Genomic DNA, 27,081 nt, shown 5'->3' with positions numbered 1-27,081 from the left:
GTAGTGTTTCAGACAATGTAAAAACCAAGGCTTTAACATTTATCTAAGTATAAAAGTCTAAATTAGAGTTTTACTATCTCCAGAAACTGAGCTAAGGATGATAATAGTTCCCCTGGTTAGACACAGAAGGGAATGGACCATTTTATGGTCCAGGGGAGTTGATGAAGTCATTCTCCATTTTTCAGAACTGACTTTTGCTAACATGCCTGCTTATATATTATTTTCATTTACTGAAAGTGTGGAAAGTTTTACTCTGTACCTCTTATGTGGAAATTTAATATAGTTTCATAGATTCTCTGTATTGAAGTACTTAATATTTAACACTATTCTTTTTGGAAGTCCTTTCTTCCCTTTCAAGCAAATGAAATCTGTGTTTGTCTTTTGCATTTTCTATTTGGTAAGATCCAACGGATTTGCTTATTAAGAGCCTACCAAATCTTAAGTATGATGATTTTATTTTAGATTTCCTCCCCTTGAAGCCAGTTCATGTGGAAGAGTGATAGCCAAGATGATTTTATTTTAACTTTCCTCTCCAAGAAGTCAATCCAATGTGGAACAGTAACATCTAACAGGCTAACTTAAATGTAGCCAGCTTTCATTTCAGTGGACTGGCATTGCACAGGATACTTGAGTACTTGCTGAGTTTTCATAATGTAAAGAATCAGCATAGAAGCTCAGTGATTTGTCTGCAGCTATTGACACAGTTTTATGCCATTCCATTCCATCAATACATTGCTGTCCAAAAATTTTGAAAAAAAAATTGTAGGGAAGTGGATGTGGCTCAAGCAACTGAACTCCTGCCTACCACATGGGAGGTCTCAGGTTCAGTACCTGGTGCCTCCTACAGGAGATGAGCAAGACAGTGAGCTGGCGTGGTGAGCTGATGCAACAAGATGACCCAACAAGAGACACAAGAAGGAAAACATAATGAGAGACACAACAAAGCAGGGAGCGGAGGTGGCTCAAGTGATTAGGTGCCTCCCTCCTACATGGGAGGTCCCAGGTTCATTTTCTGGTGCCTCCTAGAAGAGCAGAGTAGCACACAACAAACAGACACAGCAAATGCAAACAATGAGGAGGTGGGGAGAAATAAGTAAATAAAATAAATCTTAAAAAAAAATTGTAATGCATATATGACACAAAATTTCCTATTTTGTTGTGTTACCATCACTGCTATTTATTACCAAAACTTTTTCATCACCCCAAATAAAAACACTGTACCCACTAAGCAATAACTCCCCATTCCTGCCCTTATCCCAGCACCTGGTAATGTATAATCTACTTTCTTTCTCTTTGAATTTGCTTATTCTAGGTATTTCATGTAAGTGAAATCATACAATATCTGTCATTTTGTGTCTGGCTTCCTTCACTCAACCTGATGTCTTCAAGGTTCCTCCATGTTGCAGCCATGTATCAGAACTTTTATGGCTGATTAATATTCCATTGTGTGTGTGTGTGTATATATATATATACATATACACACCTTTTTTTTTTTTTATCCATTCATCTCTTCATGGACACTTGGGTGATTTCTGCCTTTTGGTTGTTGTGAATAATGCTGTTATAAACATTGTTATATGAATATCTGTTTGAGTTCCTGTTTTCAGTTCTTTTGGATATATACCTAGAGGTGGAATTGCTGGGTCGTTTGATGTTAAACATCAAACTGTTTTGACAGTAGCTGCACCATTTTATATTCCCACCAACAATTTATGAGGTTCCTGTTTCTCTGCATCCTTGCCACCATTTGTTATTTTCTACTTTTTAAATAAAAGCTATACTGTGGGCATGAAATGTTATCTCCTTGTGATTTTTATTTACATATCCTTAATGACTAATAATGTTGAGCATCTTTTCTTTCATTTGCTTATTAACTATTTGTAGATATTATTTAGGGAAATGTCTGTTCAAGTTTTTTGGCTATTTTTTAATTGGGTTTGTCTTTTTGCTTTTGAGTTTTAGGAGTTCTTATGTATTTTGGATATTAACCCCCCCGTCAGATACATGATTTCCAAATATTTTCTAAGATTTTTTAGGTTGTCTTCATTGCTATCCAAATTCAACTTTAATTACCCAACAAATGGCCTTTGGTTACTTTTTCCTTTTATAATTAAAAACGGCCTTTATTCTGGAAAGTTTCAAATATGTATGTTTTAATTTCCTAGGCTGCTTAAGCAAATACCATGGAATGGGGTGAATTAAACAATGGGAATTTATTTGCTTACAGTTTGATGCTAAAAGAAAGCCACATCAAGCTATCTTCAAGGTGATGCTTTTTTCCTGAAGACAGGAGTTCTGGGGCAGGTTGCTGGTGATTCTTTTTTTTTTATTATTATTTTTTAAAATATTTATTTATTTATCTATCCCCCCCTCCCCTCCCCCTCCCCCCCCCCCCCCCCCAATTGTCTGCTCTCTGTGTCCATTAGCCGTTATGTTTTTCTGTGACGGCTTCCATCCTTATCAGCGGCACCGGGAATCTGTGTTTCTTTTTGTTGCATCATCTTGCTGCATCATCGTGCTGCATCAGCTCTCCGTGTGGGCAGCGCCATTCCTGGGCAGGCTGCACTTTCTTTCGCGCTGGGCGGCTCTCCTTATGGGTGCACTCCTTGCGCGTGGGGCTCTCCTACGTGGGGGACACCCCTGCGTGGGGCGGCCCTCCTTGCGCGCATCAGCACTGCGCATGGGCCAGCTCCACATGGGTCAAGGAGGCCCGGGGTTTGAACCGCGGACCTCCATGTGGTTGACGGACTCCCTAACCACTGGGCCAAGTCCGCCGCCTGCTGGTGATTCTTGGTCCTTAGCTTGTCGCATGGTAATCAATGCACCTGGTGCCGTCTCCTGGCCTTTCTGTTTTCTTCTGGGTTTCATTGATTTCAGCTTCTTACTTCCTGTGGTTTTTTTCTCTATGTATGAATTTCATTCCACTTATAAAGGGCTCCAATAATAGGAGTCCAATAATAGGATTAAGCCCATTCTGATTGAGCTAGGCCATACCTTAACCGAAGTAATGTCATCAAAAGGTACTATTTTCAGTGGGTTCACACCCTCAGGAATGGATTAGATTTAAGAATATGTTTTTCTGGGGTACATACAGCTTCAATCCATCATATATATAAAAATAGGTAGACCAGAAGAATGAACTCCCATCACAGATCTTCAACAGTTATGATCAGCCACCAATCTTGTTTCATCTCTACTCCCACCAACTCTTTTTACCCTTTCTATTGCATAGGATTATTTTGAAGTATAGCCTGGATAACATATAATTTCACCATATCACTTCGTAAATGATTAGATAAATCATATATATGTATTAGTACATATTAGATAAATAAATGATTGGTATGCATCTCTAAAAGATAAGAGCCTTTAAAAAATATAATCATGGTTCCATTCTCATGCCTAAAATACTAAAAATTTCTTTAGAACCATAAAATGTCCAGTTAGCATTAAAGTTAAAATACATATAGTTACAGTTGGTTTGTTCTAATCTGGATCGAAATAAGATCCACACATTGCATTTGGTTGATATGTATCTGCATTTCCTTTTAATTTAGAAATTCCCTCTCTCCTTCTTTGAACTCATGAATATTTTCATAGTCATGTTTAATATGGTATACACTTGGTATTTCATTCTAGATTATTTTAATAATGGAGCAATGCTAACATTGTTAAAAATAAGATGCTCATTTTGGGATACATTCTGCCTCTTTACTTCTCTTGCATTGTTTGCTTATATGGCAATGTAGTGTATAAAAGATGGGTAGAGCCTGACGTTATACCCATAAAATATCACATACTTCCTTTGATAGGCCCCTGGGGTGGGGTTTGGAGACACTGAGTTTTAATCTAATCTTTTTTTACAGCTCTAGTCAGTTCATCACTCATTTCACCTGTTTGCGAGTGAGATCAAGACTGTCCCTTCAGCAGGGCTTGATATCCGAACACCATCAGGCTGCTGAGATCTCTTTATACTTTATAGCTCAGCCACCGTTTTTCTGAGCTCTGGAAGTTCTCTCTGCTTTAAAGCCCGGTTGCCAACTTTTTGGTTTGGTCTGGAGTTAAGTGCTCTCAAACTCTACCCCTAGTTTACTTTGTCTTGGGAGATCTTTTCACCCTGCTGCTGCCTGCTTTTGATGAGTGCTGGCTTGTATTTGTGAAGGCCCAGTGGTTCTCAGGGGATCTCTCTCAGCTCTTTGTCCTGTTTCCATCCAGCCTTTAGGGACTGCTGCTTTGCAGTCGGCAAAAGTCTGAGGCACTTCAGGAGGCTCTCTCACAGTCTCTTGCTTTGTCTCCAGTTTTTGGTGTGCTCCAGCTGTGCACTCATGGAAAGCTTTATAAGCAAGAATTGGCAGATGGGTGTACAAGTGCTCTCTGGTTGAGGCTTATCAGAATTCTCATTTCCCACATCAGCAGCAATTGAAAGTTGGTTAAAAGTTCAGCTGGTTTGTCCATATCCCCCTTTTTGGAAAGTTCTTTCCTTCTCATGTTGGATATGAAAGCAGCTGTGCTTCTTTTTTGGGGGGAAGGGATTGTTTGTATCTGGAATTTAGTTCATTTTGGTTTCTTTGTGTTTTAACTCTCTGATTTTTGTGTGTGTTTTTAATCTATATTTAGTGGCTTACCCAGCCTCTTGTTGTGGGCTCTTTTTTTTTTTTTAGTTCATTTTTAAATCATATGCAAATGGAAACACTTCTCAACCATCCTAATGTAGAATACCTGATAACACTGTACAGTCCAGTGATTAAATGCATGATGACAATTTGGGTGTTGAGTCACTGGTACCAATCCAGCCACACATTTAATACCCCTGACCACTAATACATGTTTACAAGATGATGGGTAAGGCTGGGGAACAATCTGTTGATTTGGAGCAGAAAGTATTGCGACTGAGTATGCAGCCTTGCCTTATGAGTGTTTATCTAACCTGTGAGTTAAAAAGAGATATAGATGCATTGATTATTAATATGGATTATCTAGGTCACTTCAGAGGTGTGTGGACGGATTTGCTCATGGTCATTAAGATATTTGGTTGTATAGGTAAAATAAAACTTATTTTCTACTGGAGATACTTGGTTAATTAGAGTTATTTCACAATGGTGCTGTGACAACGACTTTATGCCCTTCTTGATCAGGTTTCATATCTTGAGTAAATTCGTTTTGCTTTGTGTTATCTTTTTAAGATTCCCTGAAAGAATTGTGCCTGGTAACTGTAGCCTTAGCATGTGCTGGGCCCTCTGGAGTCTATGGGTGACTGGTATTCAGAGGGATATCAGCAATTAAGTGTCCAATAGAATTCTAGGATATTCTGATTTTTAAAAAATGTAAATTTTCAGACATTCATAGGAGCAGTGAGAATAAAATAATGAACCCCTATGCCACCAACAGTGACATTGGTCAGCCTTGTTCTATCTATCCCTTCCATTTTATTAAAAAAATATTAAATTCATTTATTTATGTATTTTATGTGTGACTGTTTAAAGCTAATCCCAGATATCATGCCTCAGTTTACGTGTATTTAGCTCTGCCTGAGAAGGAAAACTTAAACAAATAGAATTACTATGACAAGCATATCTAACAAAGTCAGTAATAATTCGAGTCTTTTGAAAGTTGTTCTTTACAAATTTTATTTTTAGAGAAGTCTTAGATTTACAGAAAAATTGCACAGGAAATACAGAGTTTCCCATATCCCCTCTCAGCCACCTCCATAGACATAGTTTCCCCTATTTTTAACATCTTTTATTAGTGTGGTACAACTGATGAGCCAGTATTAGTAACTAAAGTCCCTTAGGGTTCACTGTTTGTGTGTATAGTTCTGTGGATTTTGACAAATGTGCAGTGTCATGTATCCACCATTGTGGAATTACACAGTATAGTTTCACTGCCTGGTTTCCCTAACTAACTGGAAATAACCAGGAAAAGTGAAATATTCTATATATTTCTAATATTATCAAGGCACAATTAGCTGATTTCTAGAATTTTTGAATCTTCCTTGCCTCTTTTCTGTTGCTTTCAAGAATGTCCTAGATCAGGGAAGGCCCCATGAAAAAATCTTTCTTAAACCAAGTAACTGTATACTGCTGTATCCCTTTTTGGTGTTTCACAATGCAGTTTCACATGCAAAGTTCTGGCAATGGTTTGACAATAAAGGGTTAACTTGGCTTAACCCAAAATTTCCTTAATTGATTTTCCCCCAGCACCTGTTTTTTAGGTAACATTTGTCAACAAAAATGTACTTCTGGGGAAGGTTGTTCTGGGAAGAATAATGCAGAGCTGCTTGTGAATAGCGAACAGGAATGTTTAATTTCATTTTTATTTGAATTAATTAGATAATTGTTTGTCTTTGTGGCCTTAGCATCATCAGGTAATATTTATCTTTTGTTACCCTGCATCCTGCTTCATATTGACAGTGTACTGTGAACAGGTAGGTCATCCTTCCCAGACTCGTACATTCCGAAAATCACTGTTCACATGTATAAGTAAATCGAGTTATAAGAACTTTGTTTTTCTTCTATGCAGATATTTGGGGGGAAAAAAGCTATATGTCAACTTCCCTCCATTAATTAAGAAATTTATTGGTATTATATATAGAAAGCATAATAAGATATGGAAGAAGCAAGGCAATATAAAATTAAAAGCTAATAATAAGCAATTAAATAGACTATATTTTACTTGTAAAGATTGGTTAAAAATGACTTTTGAAGATGGTTAATCATTGGCAATAGCATGGAAATTCATCATAAATGATTTGAATTTTTATATACTTTTAAATACGTACACTTAAAAAATTAAACAGATAACAGATTTCTGTTGGTGCCCATCAAAGGGAACAGTTCTGCATTTGGGCTTCTCTGCTCAGTCTATGACACAGGAGTGAGAAGGCAGGCATCCGAAAGTGTGCTGCAGGGGCTCTGTGTCACGTCTGCCCCTGTACCACATTTCTCTCCAATGTCTTTTTTTTTTGCATAAATATTGTGGAGATGGGCCATTTTCTCTGTGATGCTACAAAGATAATTTTTCCCCCACTTGCTTATAGTCAAACTACAACTTCAAGCAGAAGAGAGAGGGGTCGTGTCTATCAAAGGCGTGTGTGCGAACCGTTACCTTGCTATGCGGGAAGACGGAAGACTCCAGGCGTCTGTAAGTCGTGCTTTGCTTTGCAGTTCTTTTCTGTTAGCTTTTCCTGCTGGTAATTTACTATTATTGATGGTTTAAAATCTTTATTAAGGGCTTAGCATGAATTATGTCATTTAATCTTCATATTCATCCTATGAGTATTATTTTTTTTATTTCACAGATGAAGAAACTGAAGCTCTGAGGGTCTAAGTAAAGTAACCAAGAAAACACAGCTAATCTGAGGTAGAGACTGGACTGGACTCAAGGCAGTCCTTGATTCCAGAGCATGAGCTCTAAATCACATTTTACTCTGTTCTCTGCAAAGCTATTAAACTGCTCTATTTAAAAGTCCTCATTATGCAATTGTTTGAAGATCAGGGGGATAGACTTATATAATATTGAGTATCAGTTGTAAGTTTCTTCTTTGTTATTTGGCATGATAGTAGTTGTGAATGCGAGCTCATTACCTGGGTACAAATGCTATCTCTGCTACTTACTAGCTGTGTGTTTTTGGATAAATTATTCTACGAGTCAGTTACCTTCCTTGTAAAATAGAGAGAGTAATGACCATATCTCATAGGGCTTTTGTGAGGACTAACTTAGATAGGTAATATATATTAAATACCAAAATTTGTTTCCGACACATAATAACACTTCCTCCTCAAGTTCCTTATTTAAATAATGCTTACTCGAAACAGGGACTTCTTTTTTTACTTTTTAAAATCACATCTAGCTCCAGGGTTGTGGCTCCTGGCCAGAATATCTTCCACTAGCCGGGTCACTGTCAACATCACCGTTATTATCAGAATCAAGATTGCATGTCTGTGGAGTGGACACTGTGTGGAAATGGTGTCAGGGAATTGAGATGTAAAAGACACAGACTAGGGAGAGGTTAGCACCCACTCCCACATGGGAGGTTCCAGTTGGTTCTCAGTGCCTCCTGAAAAAAAAAACAGACAGCAGCAAAACAAACAAACAAAAACAATTAAGGGAAGAAAACCAATTCAGGGAAGCCGCTGTGGCTTCCCACATATGAGGTCCCAAATTCGATCCCCACTCCCAGTGCCTCAAAAAAAAATTGACACAGCCTGCACTCCCATTTCTCTAAGGGAGTAGGGACTAGATAGGACATGTATCTAAAAGTACATATACCAACCACAGCCGTAAGAGCAATAATCTCTGTAACTTTTCCCACAGAAGGGATCTAGTAATCCTGAGAAATCAGTCGTGGTTTGGCCTGTACAAACCGTTTTTTAATTCTTTTCTGAGTGAAGACCTTTAGGTTTCTGAAGGTGTTGAAGAAGACTTACAGAGAAAAAGGATATTTTGGTCATTCCAATTTCAGATTGAGCATCTGATGAAGATACACTTAGGTTGACATAAATTTATGTGAATTTTGTAGAATAAATAGCAAGTATTGGTGTAGTGGCTCTCAATTATTTTTTGTAGTTGAATAAATTTTAGAATCCGTGTTCATTATAGCCAACACTTATTGACTCTACAGTGTTCCATGTGCTCTGCTAGGAATGTGGTATAAAACAAAATGGTCTCTGCACTTCATGAGTAGAGTCTAGGCGAAGCAGATGTGTAAATATGTATTTGTACTAATATGTGAGGGTTTTGATATGTTACTTCTTTATCTGTGTAGGAAGTGATTAACCTTGTCTAGAATTGGGTGATGATCCCTAAATAGGACTTTACACAATGTAGAGGAAGGAGTTTGTCAGTCAGGGATCAGAAGGCATGGAAATGGAGGTCATTTTAGGACACAGCACATACAAAGGCGTGGACGCCAAAAACTACTCAGTGTATTTCTAGAACTAAAGTGATTCACTATTGCTGGAGTGTAAAGTGCAAAGCACAGGCAGGGTGGGAATGGGAAAGATAAGGCTGGAGAGGGAGATAGACTGAGGAGCCTTAACACCATGCTCACTGTAAGTAGTGACGAGCCATGAAGAGTTTTATGAGGAGAAATGATCAGATTTGAATTTTCGAAAGATAATCATTCTGGTAGCGGTGTGGAGAATGAATTTGAAGGGCCAAAACTGCCAGCAAAGGCCACGATGATGAGAACCTGGCAACAGCAGTACGGCAGAGAGGACTGAGTAAAGGGGTAACTCTTGTGATTGGTAGCACTTGTGATTGATTAGATTTAGGGTGAAGTAGAGGGATTAGTCAAGGATGGCACCTAGGCTGCTGATTTGGCTGGGAAGGTAGATGGGAAAGGGAAAGGAAGGAAAAGAGCAAGTTCTGGATAAGGTTCAAAGTTCAAATTTTGACCTATTTAGTTTGAGTTGCTTAAGGGAAATTCAGAAGAAAATGTTCACTATGTAGTTGGAATTCTGGTTCTGGAGCATAGAGGAGAGGTCTGTGTTGGTATATAGATTTAGGTATCTCAACAGTTAAGTGGTAGCTAAGCCATGGGAATGGATGAGGTTTCCTAGCTAAGAAATAAAACTAAGAGAGGATCTCAGATTCACTATTTGGGACTTTCACTTCTTACACTCTGTCTTTTTTCCTATCAGTCTGTTGTGAATTCAGTCAGTCTGTTGTGAATTCAAGAGGTGATGTAAAACTTTGGAAATCTACCCAAGTACCTTGTGAAATATTTCCCAAGACAGTGAATAGTTTTGGTTGACCTTGATGTTAAAGAGAGGACAAAGGGTTTCCAGCCCCCACTGTCCTCACCTCAGGATGTGATAAAACATTTAGTGTGAATCAGAATGGCTTTGTCCATAGCGGAGGTTTGGCTACTGTCAGGCAGTGAGGATGGTGGAGCAAAAGGAAATGTAAACAACATTCACTTCTCTCATAACTAATTAACTTTGGCCAACATTAGTCAAATGGTTTTCAAGTTCCGGTTTTTTCTATGTTTCCCTTAGTCAGTAGTTCTCTGACTCAGTGTTCTGTCAGTGACTTGAGATTGTTACCGTATAGTTTCCTACTTGTTGAAATTACAAGATGCATTTGGCCCTGTAAAACAGGCATTGGTGGGTGATTGATATCTACAACAAAGGCTGGAACACAGTGATAAAACGAGTGATAAAAAGCCTTGTAGTTGTTAAAAGTGATGAAAACAGAAGCTACTTTAAAGTGCACCTCTGAAACCACTGGGGTACATAAAAGAAGACAAAACACAGTGGACCTGAGGATTGAACTGTCTTCTCATTCAAGTTGGATTTCAGAGAATTCTGACCTCTTCTCTGGGTAAATAGGCATTGAACTTGCTAAGTGTGCTGATTCCATACCATCAGGAGCATATAGTTTTTTACAATAAGAATTGTTTCGTAGTTTCTACCTTACTTAAGCAAGTACTCTTTGTAGGACAGAGCCACAGCTGTTACACGTTCAGGATTAACAATGTTCTTTGAGGAATGGCACTAGCAAAAATATAGCTGTTATAGCTACTCATGTATGTTTCAGCTCCTATCATAGGATCTGTTTCTGCCCACTTGACAAATTAATCTTAGTCTTACCGTGACAATTTGTGTGCCTCACTGTCATGTCTTTTCAGCAGCAGTCATATTTATTGCTTTCAAGTTAGTTTGGGTGGGCTGTGTCAATCTTCAGATGAGAAAATAAGGTTCCACATTTTCAAACCAAGGAGATGGTATTGGTGATTCAGTAAGTGACATCTTTCTAAGTCATATTCATAGGCATTGACCTGACAACAATAGCAACTTTTGGTTTAAGTCCAGTGTTCTGATCAGTAGTCCTCATTTGGGGTTATGAATGTGACTTATGCCCTGGAAAAACTGAGTTTATGAACTTGCACTTGCCAAAGGCATCTTCCCTCTCTTCTCCTGGGTTCCATTTCAGACTGCTATGACATGGCATATACCTGGGTTCTTCTGCATTTTAACCTGTATGTGATTCCTGCATTTGATTTGTAGAACATTTTAGTTTCCTTTCAGAAGGAAGAGTGCTTTGGACACAAGGCTAATCAACATGTGAGGTTGATTATTACCAATTCAAAGTATGAAAAAAAGGCTATGGGTACCATTTTTTCCCCAACCCTTTCACATAGTAATGGTATGAACGCATACAGGCTAAGGTCTGCTAACTGAAAACATTACTTAAGGGTCTTTCCCTGAAACTCTTTCAAAGCTAGAAAATACAAAAGTTCAATGTGTAATTATATTTAATTGCCAAAACAGCCGAAGTTGAGTAGGTCTTTAATATACAACAGAATCCTTATTCCATTCCATAGCAGGATAACTTTTGTTGCCATGAGCAACAGAAGCCTAGAACAAATAGTAGGATTTAGGATTTAAGTGTTCACAAAATTGTAGGTTTTTAAAAAATTTTGCATATAATTATAGTTTTAAGTTTAAATCATCAAACAACCTCAGTGTTAGCATTGGTATGAAATGACTGGTCTTGATCTGCTAGAAAGTTTCACGTTGTTTTCTGTATAATGTTATAGATTGTGATACTATGAGCAATATATCTCAATAAGTATTAGAATATGTGCAACTTGCATTGATTGACAATAAGGAAATTTTTCAAAAAATTTATATTATCTGAGAATATATGTTTAATTACTGTAAAAGTAAAGTACTTTTTAAAATTTCTTAGTCGAGGGCCTTAAGATTCAGTGAAATCTACAGATGACATAACATAGGTAAAATAGACTTTTGAGGGATCAGTTATCCAGACTGGCCATCTATACTGATTAAATTTGTCAGTGAAGACAGTAATTGAAGAATAATGTATATAAATATATATTTTAAGAGATTACATATTGGATTAAATGCAAAGATTACTGTCTGATAAGATTTAATGTTTCTTTAGAAACCAGTCCTTTAAAATTTTTCATAATCTATATATATGACAAGATTAAGACCAAATTTACTTACAACTTTTCACATTTTGTGTGTTTTATTTTGTTCCTAAAATAGTCAACATTGATACTTACATCATGTCTGTTTTTAATTCTCAGAAGTGGTGTAAGCAAAAGTTTGGATTCGTGTTGAGCAAATGCTCTCATAAGCCAAAACTGCAAAATCAAAGTACTGTAAAAGAATAAACAACCCAGAAAACAGAGCATGAGGAATTGGCCATAAGGTTCAAATCTAAAATTTTAGCAGTAGACCAGAATTGTGAGGCCAGTGAATAAGAAGAGGGGAGGGTGTGTGTTTGTAACCATGAGGAAGAAGGAGAACTTACTCTAGTTCTTATTTCTTTACGTATGCTATGCAAGGATAAATTTAATTCAGCCTTCTTATTTTACATGAGGAAAGTGAGGCACAGAGAAGTTTTAAGTGACTTGCTCAGTGATGCAGTTTAATTAGGGACTAAGTCAAGATTGGAACCCAGGTTTCCTGGCCCACCAAAGATCCTCAAAGATGTCAAGTTAGAATGGAAAAATTCTTAGACAGACCCAACTGGTCAAGTTTCTTCAAGGGCTAAATAGTGCATAAAGTTAAACCATATTGTATATCATCTCATCTAGATTTTCTCTGATCTCAGTTCACTAGTTCTTATTTATGTTTTGCAATATCTTTGAATGTATTTTTATTGTAAGTTATTTTTAAAAGTTTCATTTATTCATTATTAAGCAAATATTTATTGATCACATACTATCTCTCAGGTACTATTTTAATCACTGGGCATACAGCAGCACACAAAATAGTTGAAATCCTCACCCGCATGGCATTTATGGTCTGGTAAAATGAAGTAGATCTGGATATATAAATAATCTGTTTGGATGTGGTAGAACACAAAAATGAATGAAGTACTTTTATTCTTTATATCGTGGCTAGAGTATTTATAAATATAGCTATTTAAGAAATTCTTTTTTGTGGTGTTACTTGTGACCTTAGGGCCAGTGTCTTTTTTCTTTTTAATCAACTTTTTATTTTAGAATAGTTTTAGGTTTACAGAAAAGTTATGAAGATAGTACAGAGTTTCCATATACGCCACACCAAGTTTCTTCTTTTATTAACATCTTATCGTGGTATGGTACACTTGTCAGAACTAATAAACCAATATTGAAACATTATTATTAAAGTCCATACTTTATTCAAATTTCTTTAGTTTTTACCTAATGTCCTTTTTCTGTTCCAGGATCCCACATACATTTAGTCATCATTTCTCCTTAGGCTCCTCTAGACCAGGGGTTCTTAACCTTTTTTGTTCCATGTACCCCTTTGCCAATCGGGTGAAAACCACAGACCCTTTACTAAGTACACACTATACCATGTATTATATAATAAATATATCACACCCATACCAATACGTCCCCACAAGAATGGTTTTTTTTTTTTTTTTTTTTTTATTCTCCTGAAATCCTGCTCTAGACTGTGACAGTTTTCTTAGGCTTTCCTTGATTTTGTTGACCTTCAAAATTTTGAAGAATACTTGTCAGATATTTTGCAGAATGACCTTCAATTGGGGTTAGTCTGATATTTTTCTCAAGGATTGATTTGGGGTTATGAATGTTTGGGAAGAAGAACACAGAAGGAAAGTGACATTCTCAACACATTTTGTTAATGGTACATGCTATCAATTATGATTTATCACTGTTGATGTTAATCTTGATCATCTCCTGAGGTGGTGTTTGTTAGATTTCTCCACTGTAAAGTTATTCTTTTTTCCCCACTTCCCATCCTGTACCCTTTATAAGAAAGTCCACACTTACAGGATGGGAAATTATGCTTCACTTCCTTGACAGGGGAAGTAATTGCATAAAATATTTTGGAATTCTTCTGCATGGGAAATTTGCTATTCTCCCCCATTTATTTATTCAATCATTTATTTATATCAGTTTGGAATCTTAGATATTTGTTTTATACTTTGGTTTATAATCCAATACTTTGTTATTTTGTTGCTTAAATTGTTGCAGCTTTGACCATTGGGAACTCTTTTAGTTGGCTCCTATGCTTCTTTGACATACGCCGTCAATGTGGGGTTTTTTTTGAGCACTTTCTTACTTTTTGCCCTGCAAGAAGCTCCAGGCTCATCTTGTACATTCCCTACTCTAGGCCCCGAATGGACCATTTCTCAGAGCCCTGGTTCCTTCTATTGGAGAATGGTTTTAGAAATCAGGGTCTGAATGCTGGATGTGCTTGTTGCTGCTGAGGTGTTTTTGATTCTAGGTCCTCCCAACTGGCAGTGCAGGGAGTTATATGTGTATATACTAACCTGCACAGATGTGTGTACACGTCTATGAATATTTCAGTATATATTTATCTATATCTTTTAAACTAAACATGAGATCATACTGATGCTCCCAACCCTAATCAGGTACCACATGGATCATTCTAGCTTTCCTCCCACAGCTAGAGGGAGGTTTGTAACCTCCCACTCCCACAGTGAGAAACTTGGCTCCCACTATCTGATTAGGATCAGTTTTTGTCTTTTAAAATATTTTATACATAAATTTTTCAATATGTATAATCTCAGATAATTTTATTTTTCAATATTTATAATCTCAGATAATTTTACTTCTTGAAATTTCAAATTAAATATCTTGATAAAAAACAAATCAAACTATTTAAAATTTTGATTATGCTTTTTAAACTACATTTGGTTCTTCCCTATTCAGATACCCCTATAAGGAGTCCAACTGCCAGTACTATCTTTAAAATTACTAGCATCATCATTATTGCTATCAGCAAATGGTTATTGGGCTCCTTTTATAAGACCATGAGCTAAGCTAATTTATGGGGACAGCCTTTAGGGAAGCCTTGAGGTATTGTCCCACCACTAACATATGACAAATATAGATATTACTTTCATATACATATACATCCACATTCATTTTTTAGGTCTTATACCTTTTAGAATTGAGAATAATGGTTTATTGGAGCAATTTCAACAACACACTTTTTATCATTCCAAATACAATAGTACTTTTCAACTTAAAATTCTGTGGTTATTAGCATTAGTAAGAGGGAAAGTTGAATGATATGTCCATCATATAAATATTAGAACAAAAAGCAGGGACAGCAGAAGTTATATCTAATAAGCCAACGTGAAGCACAGTATAGGATACTGTTTTCAGGGAGATGGAGTATATTCCCAGATAATTTGTCAAATGGCTCTGTTCTTATTTGTCCCTAAAACCAGGAACTAGATAGCCCAAATGCCCTTTGTTTTTTTTTTTTTAAAGTAATGTCAGATTTTTTTTTAAAGATTTATTTTTTATTTATTTCTCTCCCCTCCCCCCCTCCAGTTGTCTGCTCTCTGTGTCCATTCGCTGTATGTTCTTCTGTGACCACTTCTATCCTTACCAGTGGCACCAGGAATCTGTGTTTCTTTTTGTTGCGTCATCTTCTTGTGTCAGCTCTTTGTGTGTGTGGCGCCATTCTTGGGCAGGCTGCACTTTCTTTCGCACTGGGTGGCTCTCCTTACGGGGCGCACTCCTTGCGTGTGGGGCTCCTCTACGTGGGGGACACCCCTGCGTGGCCCGGCACTCCTTGCACACATCAGCACTGTGCTTGGGCCAGCTCCACATGGGTCAAGGAGGCCCGGGGTTTGAACCGCGGACCTCCCATGTGGTAGGCGGATGCCCTATCCATTGGGCCAAGTCCACTTCCCCCAAACGCCCTTTGAATCAACAGAATTTGTGTACCCTAGCACAATAGTTCTCAATCCTCTTTTACCTCACAACACGCATGAGGACTTGTTCATTTATATAAGTTGCACTACTATGGGCAGGTGCAGGAGTTCACTCTGTTCCCTGTGGTGAGTTCTAACTCCATTCTTTTCTCTCATATTTAAAAAAAACTGAGAATGCAAGTGCATGGGGATAATATTACTATAGGGGTAATCTTAAATCTGCTCCAATTTATGATTTAGAGAATTATACATCATCTTTGAGACTTTATTACAAATACCAATTCCCTGTGACATACTATGGTAGGTAGATCACATACTAGGTTAAGACTCACTGTCATTGACTACTTTCATAAAAATACCCAGTTGCTTTTACCCATAATATCATCTAAAGAATTAGTTCTTTAATTATGTAAATGCAAATTAATGGCAAAATTCTGAAATATAGATAAAATTCAGCCTAATTTAACACGAGAAAAAAAACCAAAGCAACAGCAAATTAATTCAAAGAGGAATAATTGAAGCTCCCTCATTACAAAAATGATTCATATTTTGTTTACATGTTCTTTCCTTTTTTTTTTTTTTTTAAACTTTGTTAATTAAGTTGAATTTATGATAGAAATACTTTTGGTACACACAGGGAGAGTTAGCTTCCTGGAGGAATTAACATTTAAGACAGGATCTGAGGGTATAAGTAAGACTTAGTTATATAGAAAGAAAGCATAAAGGCAGAATACCAGCATGTACAAAAGCCCAGTAACTAGGAAAAATTAGAATTTTAAGGAACTGCAACATGGCTGGAATAATAAAGTACAAGTTGTATAGCAATCAACCAGTAGGATATTTTGCAAACAATACTTCCGGAAGTGTTCACTGATCATCTATGTGTCTACATCTTGGAAATTTTTATTTTCAGGTCTCTTGTGAATGCTAGACTAGAAGATCCACCTTCATACTCATTATCTCCACTGGGATGATATCTAAAAGGCATCTCAAACTTAACATTTCTGAAACTGAATTCCTAAACTTTCCCTATAAAACCTGTTCCCTCTCATAGCTTTCCCCATCTTAGCTGATAGCAGGTCCCTCAATTGCAGAACATAAACTTCAGTGCCATCTCTGATTCCTCTATTTCTCTCACACTGTGCATCCAGTCTGTCAGGAAATGCTGTTGACTCTACCTTCAAAATATATCCACTCAGGGGCTTCTTACCATCTCTATTGCCACCATAGTGGTCTGAGACACCATTCTCTTTCTGCTGATGTTACTGAACAAGCCTCTAACTGGTCTTTCTGCTTCTACCATTGGCCCCCTATATTCGTTACAGAAAAATAATCCTTTAAAAATATGTGATATCATGTCACCTTTCTGCTTAAAGTCCACAGTGGGGTACCATTTTATTCAGAGTAGGAGCCAAAATACTTGCCCCACTCTCCCATCCCATTACCTCTCTGCTTTTATTTCCTGTTCCTCTTCCCCCCAGACTGTCTGCTCCATCCACACTGGCTCCTTGCTGCCCCTCAAACACTCTGTTCATAGGTTTGTGCTCTAGCCATTCTCTCTGCTTGGAATGCTTTTGCCTCAGATAACCGGAATGGCTTACTCTTTCATCTACTTCAAGTATTTGCTCAAATGTCACTTTCTCAATGCAGCCTACTGTGGCCATGCCATTTAATATTGCAACCTAACCTCTTGTCCAGCACTCCCGATTTCTCTACCTTGCTCAGCTTTACATTTTCCATAGCATTTGTCATATTTTCAGATAGTCACAGGCCAAAGATAAAGATTTTGAGAGCAGCAAAAGAAAAGCAATGTATTACTTACAAGGGAACCTTAATAAGGTTAAGTGCTGATCTCTCTTCAGAAACCATGGAGTGGAAAGGCATCAGTGTCTTAGAAATGTTCAAGAAAGGAGGTGGATAAAAATCAGTCCTGCTATGGTTTTCCATCAAAAGAACGCTAAATTATAGTATCCACGTGCCCTGTCTCCTCACACTTTTAAAAGATTTTCCATGTTTGTTCACTTGTCTGTGTATCACTTGACAGTGAATATAGAAAGAGGAGGGCTAATACCATGTCACCTCAAGGAAAAGGCAACAGCTCAGTAGAGGGAAATGAGCAGGACCAGTGTTCTTGAGTCCTCTCATCTTTGCACAAGAGCAGGAACAGTAAATGTTCATTGACCATTTCTTGAAAGAAACTTTTCTCTTAAACAGAAGAGGGGAAGGACAATGAGGAATTACTATTGGCCCAGAGTCGTGTCCTTGTCATGGGGTGTATTAGGGTTCTCTTGGGAAACAGAATCAACAAGAGATGTCTGTCAATAGTAGGCAATTTTACAAGAGCCTTTCACATGACCATGGGAATGCACAAGTCCAGGTTCTGCAGGCAGGCTGTTACCAAGAGCTCTGATGAAAGTCCAGTGAAGATTCTCGATGAATTCTGGGAGACGTTGGCTGTCCTAAGATGAGCTGGGAAATTCTCACTCAATGCTGGAATCACTTCCCCTTTTAAGGCCTTCAACTGATTGGATAAAGCATCACTCATTGCTAATGGCAAGCTTCCTGATTGATGTAATTGTAATCAGCTATCTATGATTTACCACTGCAGTAAAGTCAATGGCAATTAAATTCTATAAATGCCCTTATACTACAGTTAGCCTAGAGCTTGCTTGACCAAACAACTGGGCACACTTTCCTGGCCAAGTTTACACAATAGCCTATCCATCACCCAGGGGATAAAATTCCAGCAAATAAGGGTGGGGCAATGGACTGAATACTTTTGTAATTTATATAAAGAGGAGGAGTCTAATTTTATATTTCTTCTTGCATCAATTTTGATAATTATTTTTATACTTTTAATTTTCCATTTCATGTGGTTTCAACTTTATATATACACACACATGTTTATATATGAAAGTGTTTTCTATATATCGTTGATATTTGCTCTTTTACTTAGCATTTGCTTCCTTTTTTGCCTTTTTGAGTTTATTCTTTTTCCAAGTTTTTGAATTCTTTCTCCTTTTCTAATAATCATATTTAGTGATATACATTTTGCTCTAATTGAAATCCTACTTTAATGAAAAAGCTCAATAGTTTAACTCATAAACAGTTCACAATCAGTATCATGTGCATTATGCTTGTATGAACTCTACTTTCAAAACCTGTTATATGAAAGACATTGTACTAGAGGTTTTCTGTTTGTCTGATAATGAATTACTTGTAAATAAAGTCGCAGTCCAAGACTTAAAGAAACCATGGAGGTGAGAAGGCCCTGGTAAGATATATTTAAGTTACTAAAAGAGAAAAACTTCCAGCCAAGAATTCTTTATCTGGCAAAACTATCCTTCAGAAAAGAAAGTGAGTTTAAAGTCTTTATAGACACAAACTGGGAGACTATTACCAAAAGCCCAACAGCCCAAATCTACAAGAGATATTAAAGGGCATGTTACAGCCTGATAGGAAAGGACAAGGGAGAGAGCCCTGTAGAATAGTTTAGAAATGAAGCCCGTAAGTAAGAGAAATTGAGGGGTTAAAAGACTTAGTAAGATAGGACAACAGAAAGCCAAAGGATAAAATGGACAAAGTAAGTAATGCCTTTATAGCAGTAACACTGAATGTTAATGGATTGAACTTCTCAATGAAAAGACATAGATTGACAGAATGGATAAAAACATGAGCCATCTATTTGTTTTCTACAAGAGACTCACCTTAGATGGAAGGACACCATCAGGCTAAAAGTGAAAGGTTTGGAAAAAGATATTTCACATTATTAGCAATAAAAAAGGGTGGGTGTAATGATACTAACATCATATACAATGATTTTAAATGCAAAATTGTTATAAAACATGAAGTTAGATTACTATATATTAATAAAAGGGACAATTCACCAGTAAAAAATAATAATATTATGTACATAGTGTAGGTGTCCAAAATACATGAGACACATACCGGCAAAACTGAAGGGAGAAAAAAATGTCTTTTCAGTAATAGTTGGGCACTTCAATATTCCACTTTCAGCATTAGATAGAACATCTAGAGAGAATAAATAAGGTAACTTAGAGCTTAAATAATATGATAAATGAAATAGATCTAATATATATATATATACACATTCTTCTCAAGTACTCATGGATCTTTCTAAAGGATAGACCATATGTTGGGACACAAGTCAGATCTCAATAAACTTAAAAACATTGAAATTATACAGAACACTTTCTCTGATCATAATGGAATTAAGTTGGAAATTAAGAACAGGTGAAAAAAGGGCAATCCATAAATATATGGGGATTAAACAATATACTCTTAAATAACCTGGGTTAAAGAAGAAATTACAAGAGAAATCAGTAAATCCCTCAAGACAAAATGAGAACACAACATACCAAAACTTATGGGATAAAGCAAAGGCAGAGCTGAGAGGGAAATTTATAGCCCTCAGTGCATATATTAAAAAAGAAAGAGCTAAAATCAAAGACTTAGCTGTACACCTGTAGGAGTTAGAAAAAGAACAGCAAATTAATCCAAAAGCAAGCAGAAAGAAAGAAACAAGATTAGAGCAGAAATATATGGAGGAAAAAGATAGAGAAAATCAACAGAACTGAAAGTTTGTTCTTTGAGAAGATCAACAAAATCAGTAAACCCTTTGCTAGATTAAAAGAAATTAGAAGAAAAAAGAGAAAATGTAAAAAAATTAAAAAATGAGAAGGGCAACTTTACCACTGACTGCACAGAAATAAAAGAGATTATAAGAGGATACCATGGGGAAGTGGACTTGGCCCAATGGATAGGGCATCCGTCCACCACATGGGAGGTCTGTGGTTCAAACCTCGGGCCTCCTTGACCCATGTGGAGCTGGCCTATGTGCAGTGCTGATGCTTTCAAGGAGTGCCCTGCCACGCAGGGGTGTCCCCCGCGTAGGGGAGCCCCACGCGCAAGGAGTGCACCCCGTAAGGAGAGCCACCCAGCGTGAAAGAAAGTGCAGCCTGCCCAAGAATGGTGCTGCACACACAGAGAGCTGACACAACAAGATGATGCAATAAACAGAAACACAGATTCCTGGTGATGCCAAGAAGGATAGAAGCAGTCACAGGAAAACACACAGTGAATGGACATACAGAGCAGACAACTGGGGGAGGGGGGAGGGGAGAGAAATAAATAAAAAATAAATCTTTAAAAAAAAAAAAAAGGATACCATGAACAACTATACACCAACAAACTAGACAATGTTGATGAAATGGCCAAATTTCTGGAAACACACAAACCATGCTGACCCTAGAAGAAACAGAAGACCTCAACAAAGCAGTCATAAGGAAAGAAGTTGTAACACTCATCAAAAACCTCCCCAAAATGAAAAGTCCAGGACCAGATGGCTCCAGAGGTGAATTCTACCAATTATTTAAAGAAGACTTAATAACAGTCTTACTCAAATTCTTCCAAAAAATTGAACAGAAAGGAATGCTACCAAACTCATTCTATGCAGCTAACAGTACTCTAATACCAAAGCCAAATAAAGATATTATCAAAAAAGAATATTACACACCAATTTCTTTAATGACTATGGATGCAAAAATCCTCAACACAATACTTGCTAGCCGAATTCAAAAACATATAAAAAAATTATATATCATGATCAAGTGGGCTTTTTAAAACCAGGTATGCAAGGGTAGTTCAACATAAGAAAATCAATCAGTGCAGTTCACCACATTAATAAATTGAAGAAGAAAAATCACATGATAATTTCAATTGATGCAGAAAATGCATTTGACAAAACACAACATCCTTTCTTGATAAAAACACTCCAAAAGACAGGAATAGAAGGAAACAGTGCACTTAATGGTGAAAGACTGAAAGCTTTTCCACTGAGATCAGGAGCAAGTCAAGGATGCCCACTCTCCCTGTTATTCAATATTGTGCTAGAAGTTCTAGCCACAGCAATTAGGCAAGAAAATAAATACAAGGCATCCAAATAGGAAAGGGAGAAGTAAAACTTTCATTATTCACTGATGATAAGATTAGAAAGTACCCAAAAAACCATAACAAAACTACTAAAACTTATAAGCAATTTCAGCCAAGTGGTGGGATACAAGATTAATACACAAAAATGAATAGCATTTCTATACACTACTAATGAGCAATCCAAGGAGGAAGCCAGAAAAAGAATTCAATTTATAATAGTGATGGAAAGAATCAAATATTTAGGAATAAATTTAATCAAGGACCTGTAGTCATAAAACTACAAAACATTGCTAAAAGAAACCAATGATCATCTAAATAAATGGAAGGATATTCCATGTTAATGGGTTATAAGACTAAATAACATTAAGATGTCAATTCTACCCAAACTGATATACAGATTTAATTCAATCGCAATAAAAATTCCAATATTCATCTTTGTAGAACTGGAAAAGCCAATTATCAAGTTTATCTGGAACACGAAGAGTCCCTGAATAACCAAAAATATCTTAAAAAAGAATGAAGTTGGAGGACTCTTAACTTCCAGATTTAAAGCATGTTATCAGGCTACAGTTGTAAAAAAGTGTATACTGGCATAAAGATAGATTGACCCAGGGAATTGAATTGAGAATTTGGAAATAGACCTTTCCTTCTGTGCTCAAGGGAGTTTTGGCAAGGCTGTCAAGCACTCAAGTGGGTCAGAATAGCCTATGTAATAAATGATGCTGGGAAAACTGGATATCCTTATCTAAATGAAGAAGACCCTTATCTCACACCCTATACAAAAATGAATTAAAAATGGATAAAGGACCTCAGTATAAAAACTAGAACCATAAAGCTCTTAGAGGAAAATGTAGAGAAACATCATCAAGACCTTGTGATTGGTGGTGGTTTCTTGGACCTTACACTCAAAGCACAAGCAACAAAAGAAAAAATAGATAAATGGGACTGCCTTAACATTCAGATGCTTTTGTTCTTCAAAAGACTTTGTCAAGAAAGTAGTAAGGTAACCTACTCAATGGGAAAAATTCTCTGGAAACCATGTGTCTAATAAGGGATTGATCTTGATGTTACATGAAGAGATCACTTTACCTAATGACAAAATGACAAGCAACCCCATTAAAGAATGGGCAAAAGAATTGAACAGACATTTTTCTAAAGTGGAACTACAAATGGCCAAAAGACACATGAAAAGATGTTCAACATCACTAGCTTATAAGGGAATTGCAGATTAAAACTATAAGGAGATATCATCTCATACCCACTCAGAATGGCAATTATTATTTTTAATATACTTTTTTCTTTTAAAAAATATACTTAGATTACATAAATGTTACATAAAAAACATAGGGGATTCCCACATGCCCCACTCCTTACCTCTCCTACATTTTCCCACATTAACAATATCTTTCATTAGTGTGGTGCATGTTTGATGAACACATTTTGAAATCTGGCTACTAAGTGTCAATTATAGTTTACACTGTGGTTTACACTCTCTCCAACATATTTTTGTAAGTTATGGCAAGATATATAATGGAGGGAAGCAGATGTGGCTTAAACAATTGAGCTCCCACCTATCACATGGAAGTCCATGGTTTGCTTCCTGGTGCCTCCTAAAGAAGACAGCTAGCTGGAGCGATGGGCAGGCATGGCAAGCTGACACAAGATGATGCAATAAGAGATACAAGAAGAAAAACATAATAAGAGACACAAGAAAGCAGGGAATGGAGGTGGCTCAAGCATTAGGCACCTCCGTCCCACATCGGAGGTCCCAAGTTCAGTTCCTGGTGTTTCCAAAAGAAACAAAGGAGATGAGCAGACACAGCAAGTACAAACAATGAAAGGGTGGGGAGGAAAAAATAAATAATAAAAATCTTAAACCCACAACATGTATCATGGCCTATATCTATCATTGCAGCGTCATTCAGGACAACTCTCAAATCCTGAAAATGCCCCCATATTACACCTATTTTTTTCCCTCTCCCTCCCCTCAGAACCTCCAGTGGCCACTTTTTATCAGTGATAAAAAGGTCGTCCATTGCTAGAATCACAGTAAGTCTGTATTAGAATACCAGTTAGTCTACTCTAGTCCATTGTTCATTCCCCAATCCTGAAGATTCTGGGATGGTGATGCCCATTCCACCTCTAATTGAGAGGGGGCTTAGAGCCCATGGAGCAGACGAATGGGACTATCTTGCTTGTAGTTGCACACTCTCTCTGTTATTTGGGATGGTCAAGGACCATCATCTCCTTGGTAGTTGTCCTGGGTGAGTCCAATGAACTGGAGAGTAGGTGCTGCAACTCTGTTGAGATTCAAGGCCCAGCTGGCACTAGGACATACACTTATGAACTCCGGTACTAACTATAGATTCAAAAAGAAGGGGCAGAAGAGCCATGTGTTGGAAACCACAAACAAGTCCAGATTTGTCACACAGGGAAGCATAAATTCCAAAGTTGGATCCACTGGCAGGGAACCAAACTCCTGAGTTGTCTGCCCTGGCTATAGTGTCTGGATGTCTCCAGAGCCCTCAGGAGCCCTGCTGTTTGAGATGATATTCAATGAGATCCTGCTGAGATGTGCAAAAGCATAACCTCTGGGATGACCTCCCGACTCACTTTGACATCTCTTAGCTATATAAACTCATTTGCCTTTACCTTTTCCCCCTTTTGGTCAAGATCTTTTTCCAGTTGCATTGCTAAATTGGTGCTTGGTAGTAATCCTTCAGTGCCAGGGAGGCTTATCCCCAGGTGTCATGTTCCACACTGGGGGAAAGGTAATGCATTTATATGCTGAGTTTGGCTTAGAGACAGGAGAATGGCTATTATTAAAAGAATCGATTTCCTTGCTGGCCAGCTGGCAAAGTGAAGGAAGAGAGACTGGTATATGTCCCAATTCTTTCCCAGGCTCAATGAATTATTTGAATTCTGTGATTCCTGGACCCCCAAATTATTCAATTAAAAAAAGAAAACAAGAAATAAAGGAAACTTAATTTGATGAAAGTTGTCAGATACATAGATGGGCAAAGGCATCCACAATCTGAAATAAGTTACTAAGAGCATTGAATTTTAGATTCTTCACTGTTATTGGGAATAGTGATCATTGTCTCGGAATTGTTATGATACTTAAATGAAGTTACGTGCTAAAGTAGCCAATAACCAGGAATTAAGGGATTATTTCCCAGCTCAAAGGCTTATAAAAAATAAGGCCTTGGAAGGAAAGATACAAGTTAAGTCCTTAGAGGCCAGTTATTCACTTCCTTTGTAATGTTATCCCTCTGAAGATCCCTTTATTCTTAAATTTGAAAAGGTGAGCAGTTAAACTTTGAGAATAGGAAAACTCTAAATATGTTTGTAAATGTTAATGAAAATATTACACCAAATTTTAGTAGATACATTGAGATCACAGTTACTGAGATGATTTGTAAACTTACAACGTAGAACACTGAAAATTATACTTAAATTGGACTTTTAAAAATCAGTTTGGTTTGTTTTCTTGAGAATTTTGACCCTACTACCCATTTAATAATAGAATGCAATTTGTTTTCAAGAGTAAGACAGGTGGCTGTTTAGAAAATTTACATCGTTGAACATTCAGCACAGATGCAAGTTTTCTTTCCCTTTCATCTTTTTTTGGTAAAGATAAAAGTAACCTCTGCAAAAAGAAGAAAAGAAATTCTGAGTTCTATAATGTATCCATTTAGTTCCTAGGACAATTGGGTATTCTTTGGAATTGCCTGAAAAGGCAAACATTATTGGTGGCAGCATAAGTGATCTAGTAGGCCAAGTGTTGTAGGGAGGGCCAGCTAGCAGACAGAACAACAGGAACCGAACATGCCAAAATATCCTGAATAATGGCTGAACCACGTTAAGTCTGCCTCAGGGAAAGGGCTTGTTAAACTCAATAACAACATTTCATATTTTTAGGATCACAGTGAGTTTTCGTTCTTTTTCCTTCTCCCTTCTAAGGTTTTTATCAGTGGTACTGCATATGGCAAAATAAAGTAACACAAGTTTAACTTCAGTTAACACAGAAAAGATATTTCACTGAAGGTATAGTGAAGGTACTGGATTTGGAATAGCTACATTACTCAGGTAAAAAATGTTTCACTGTTATCACAACTCAATCTTTAAAGAACAGCACAAGACAGTCATGTAGTATAGACCTGGATCTTTGTGCTATGTATGCTCTTTGTAATGCTATCTATATTAGAGCTGAAAAGACAACTTTTTAAAATTGGTAATGTGTTGCATAATGGGCAAGCTAGGTAAGTTTGTATTTCAATTTAAAAATTGAATTAACAGTATAAAATTGCTAAAACCAAGTAAATATCAAGTAAAATTCTTATCCCTGCAAGCAGATTACAGGATATAATATCTCACCCTTACTACAATGGCTGAGACACATTATTCACTTTTAGAGCTTTGGTAGCCCTTTACTTTTCATTTTGGTTATTGTGCCTGCTTTTTATTGTTTTCCTTATTAATTTATGTTTTCCTCAGTCTTTGTCATTGTTTGGCTTATCTTGGAACCAAAGCAACTGGTAAAAGCTACAAGTGTTTTGAATATGGATTTTTCCAGGCCTGAAGTTTCCCAGATTTGAGATAATAAGTATCATCTGTGTGAAGTTAATTTTTGAAAACTTACCTTAAATAATGTGGAGGTCTGTTAGACTCCATTACTCCATTACTCTTTTCAAGTCCAGCTATTTGAAAGCAAGTTACTTCTTTTTTTGGGATATATAATTGACTTAAAATGAAAATACAGAGTAGCTTCCCCTCCGACAAGATCGAGTCTATAGAATTCAGTATGTTTTACATTATTTATACCTCATTATCTATTAGTGTTTTGAGAACAGAATATTTCAGTATCATTTCTGGACATTATATATCATTAGCTATTTTCTATAAGATATACTACTTTTTTATGCCTAGAAACAACTTTAGCCACCAGAAAAAACTTAAAATTTCGGAGTTAATTCTTTTTCTATGAGTAAAAGTTCAACAAAACCCCTTCTTTAGTCAACAAAACCCTTTCTTCATGGGCAGATCACCTTGGTTAACCTTCTAGCACTGCTTCACTGGCACCCTGATAAAAGTAAAAATGACTCCTGGTTAGTAAACTGCCTCTGGGTAGAACAGTGTGGATGAACTATAATTACCTAACTGGAAGCCATAACTTTGGGCTTCCATGAGTGTACTGTGGCTCTTGTTGCTGGATATGTCCCTCCTTGTTGGGACTCTTGAATACTATGTTGATATTTCAAGTCTGAACCACTGTGGTTCTTGTATGTCTTTGAGGTCTCACTGCTGAACACCTGATGTATTTCCTGTGGGGGCTGGAGAATGGTCCCTGGACTCCTACTGTTGAAAGCACAAGCTTGATACTGTCCTACTGACATGCTGTGTTCCTGTCCTGTATCCTTCTGTAGAGTTAACTGGGTCAGATTATGG

The 27,081-nt window shown here is 37.1% G+C and overlaps 1 protein-coding gene across 1 annotated transcript in view; it reads left to right on the top strand.

Moving 5' to 3' along the window:
• FGF2 (fibroblast growth factor 2) overlaps positions 1–27,081 on the top strand; it is a 73,920-nt gene that overhangs the window by 40,692 nt on the left and 6,147 nt on the right. The window contains exon 2 of the mRNA XM_023583561.3: positions 7,037–7,140. Within this exon, the coding sequence (XP_023439329.1) occupies positions 7,037–7,140 (104 nt within the window). The remainder of the gene's footprint in view (positions 1–7,036; positions 7,141–27,081) is intronic.

The sequence above is a fragment of the Dasypus novemcinctus genome, chromosome 1, assembly GCF_030445035.2.
Source record: "Dasypus novemcinctus isolate mDasNov1 chromosome 1, mDasNov1.1.hap2, whole genome shotgun sequence".
Taxonomy (NCBI): Eukaryota; Metazoa; Chordata; class Mammalia; order Cingulata; family Dasypodidae; genus Dasypus; species Dasypus novemcinctus.
Note: the sequence above shows the minus strand (reverse complement) of the source record. Positions and strands in the feature narration are given on the sequence as shown.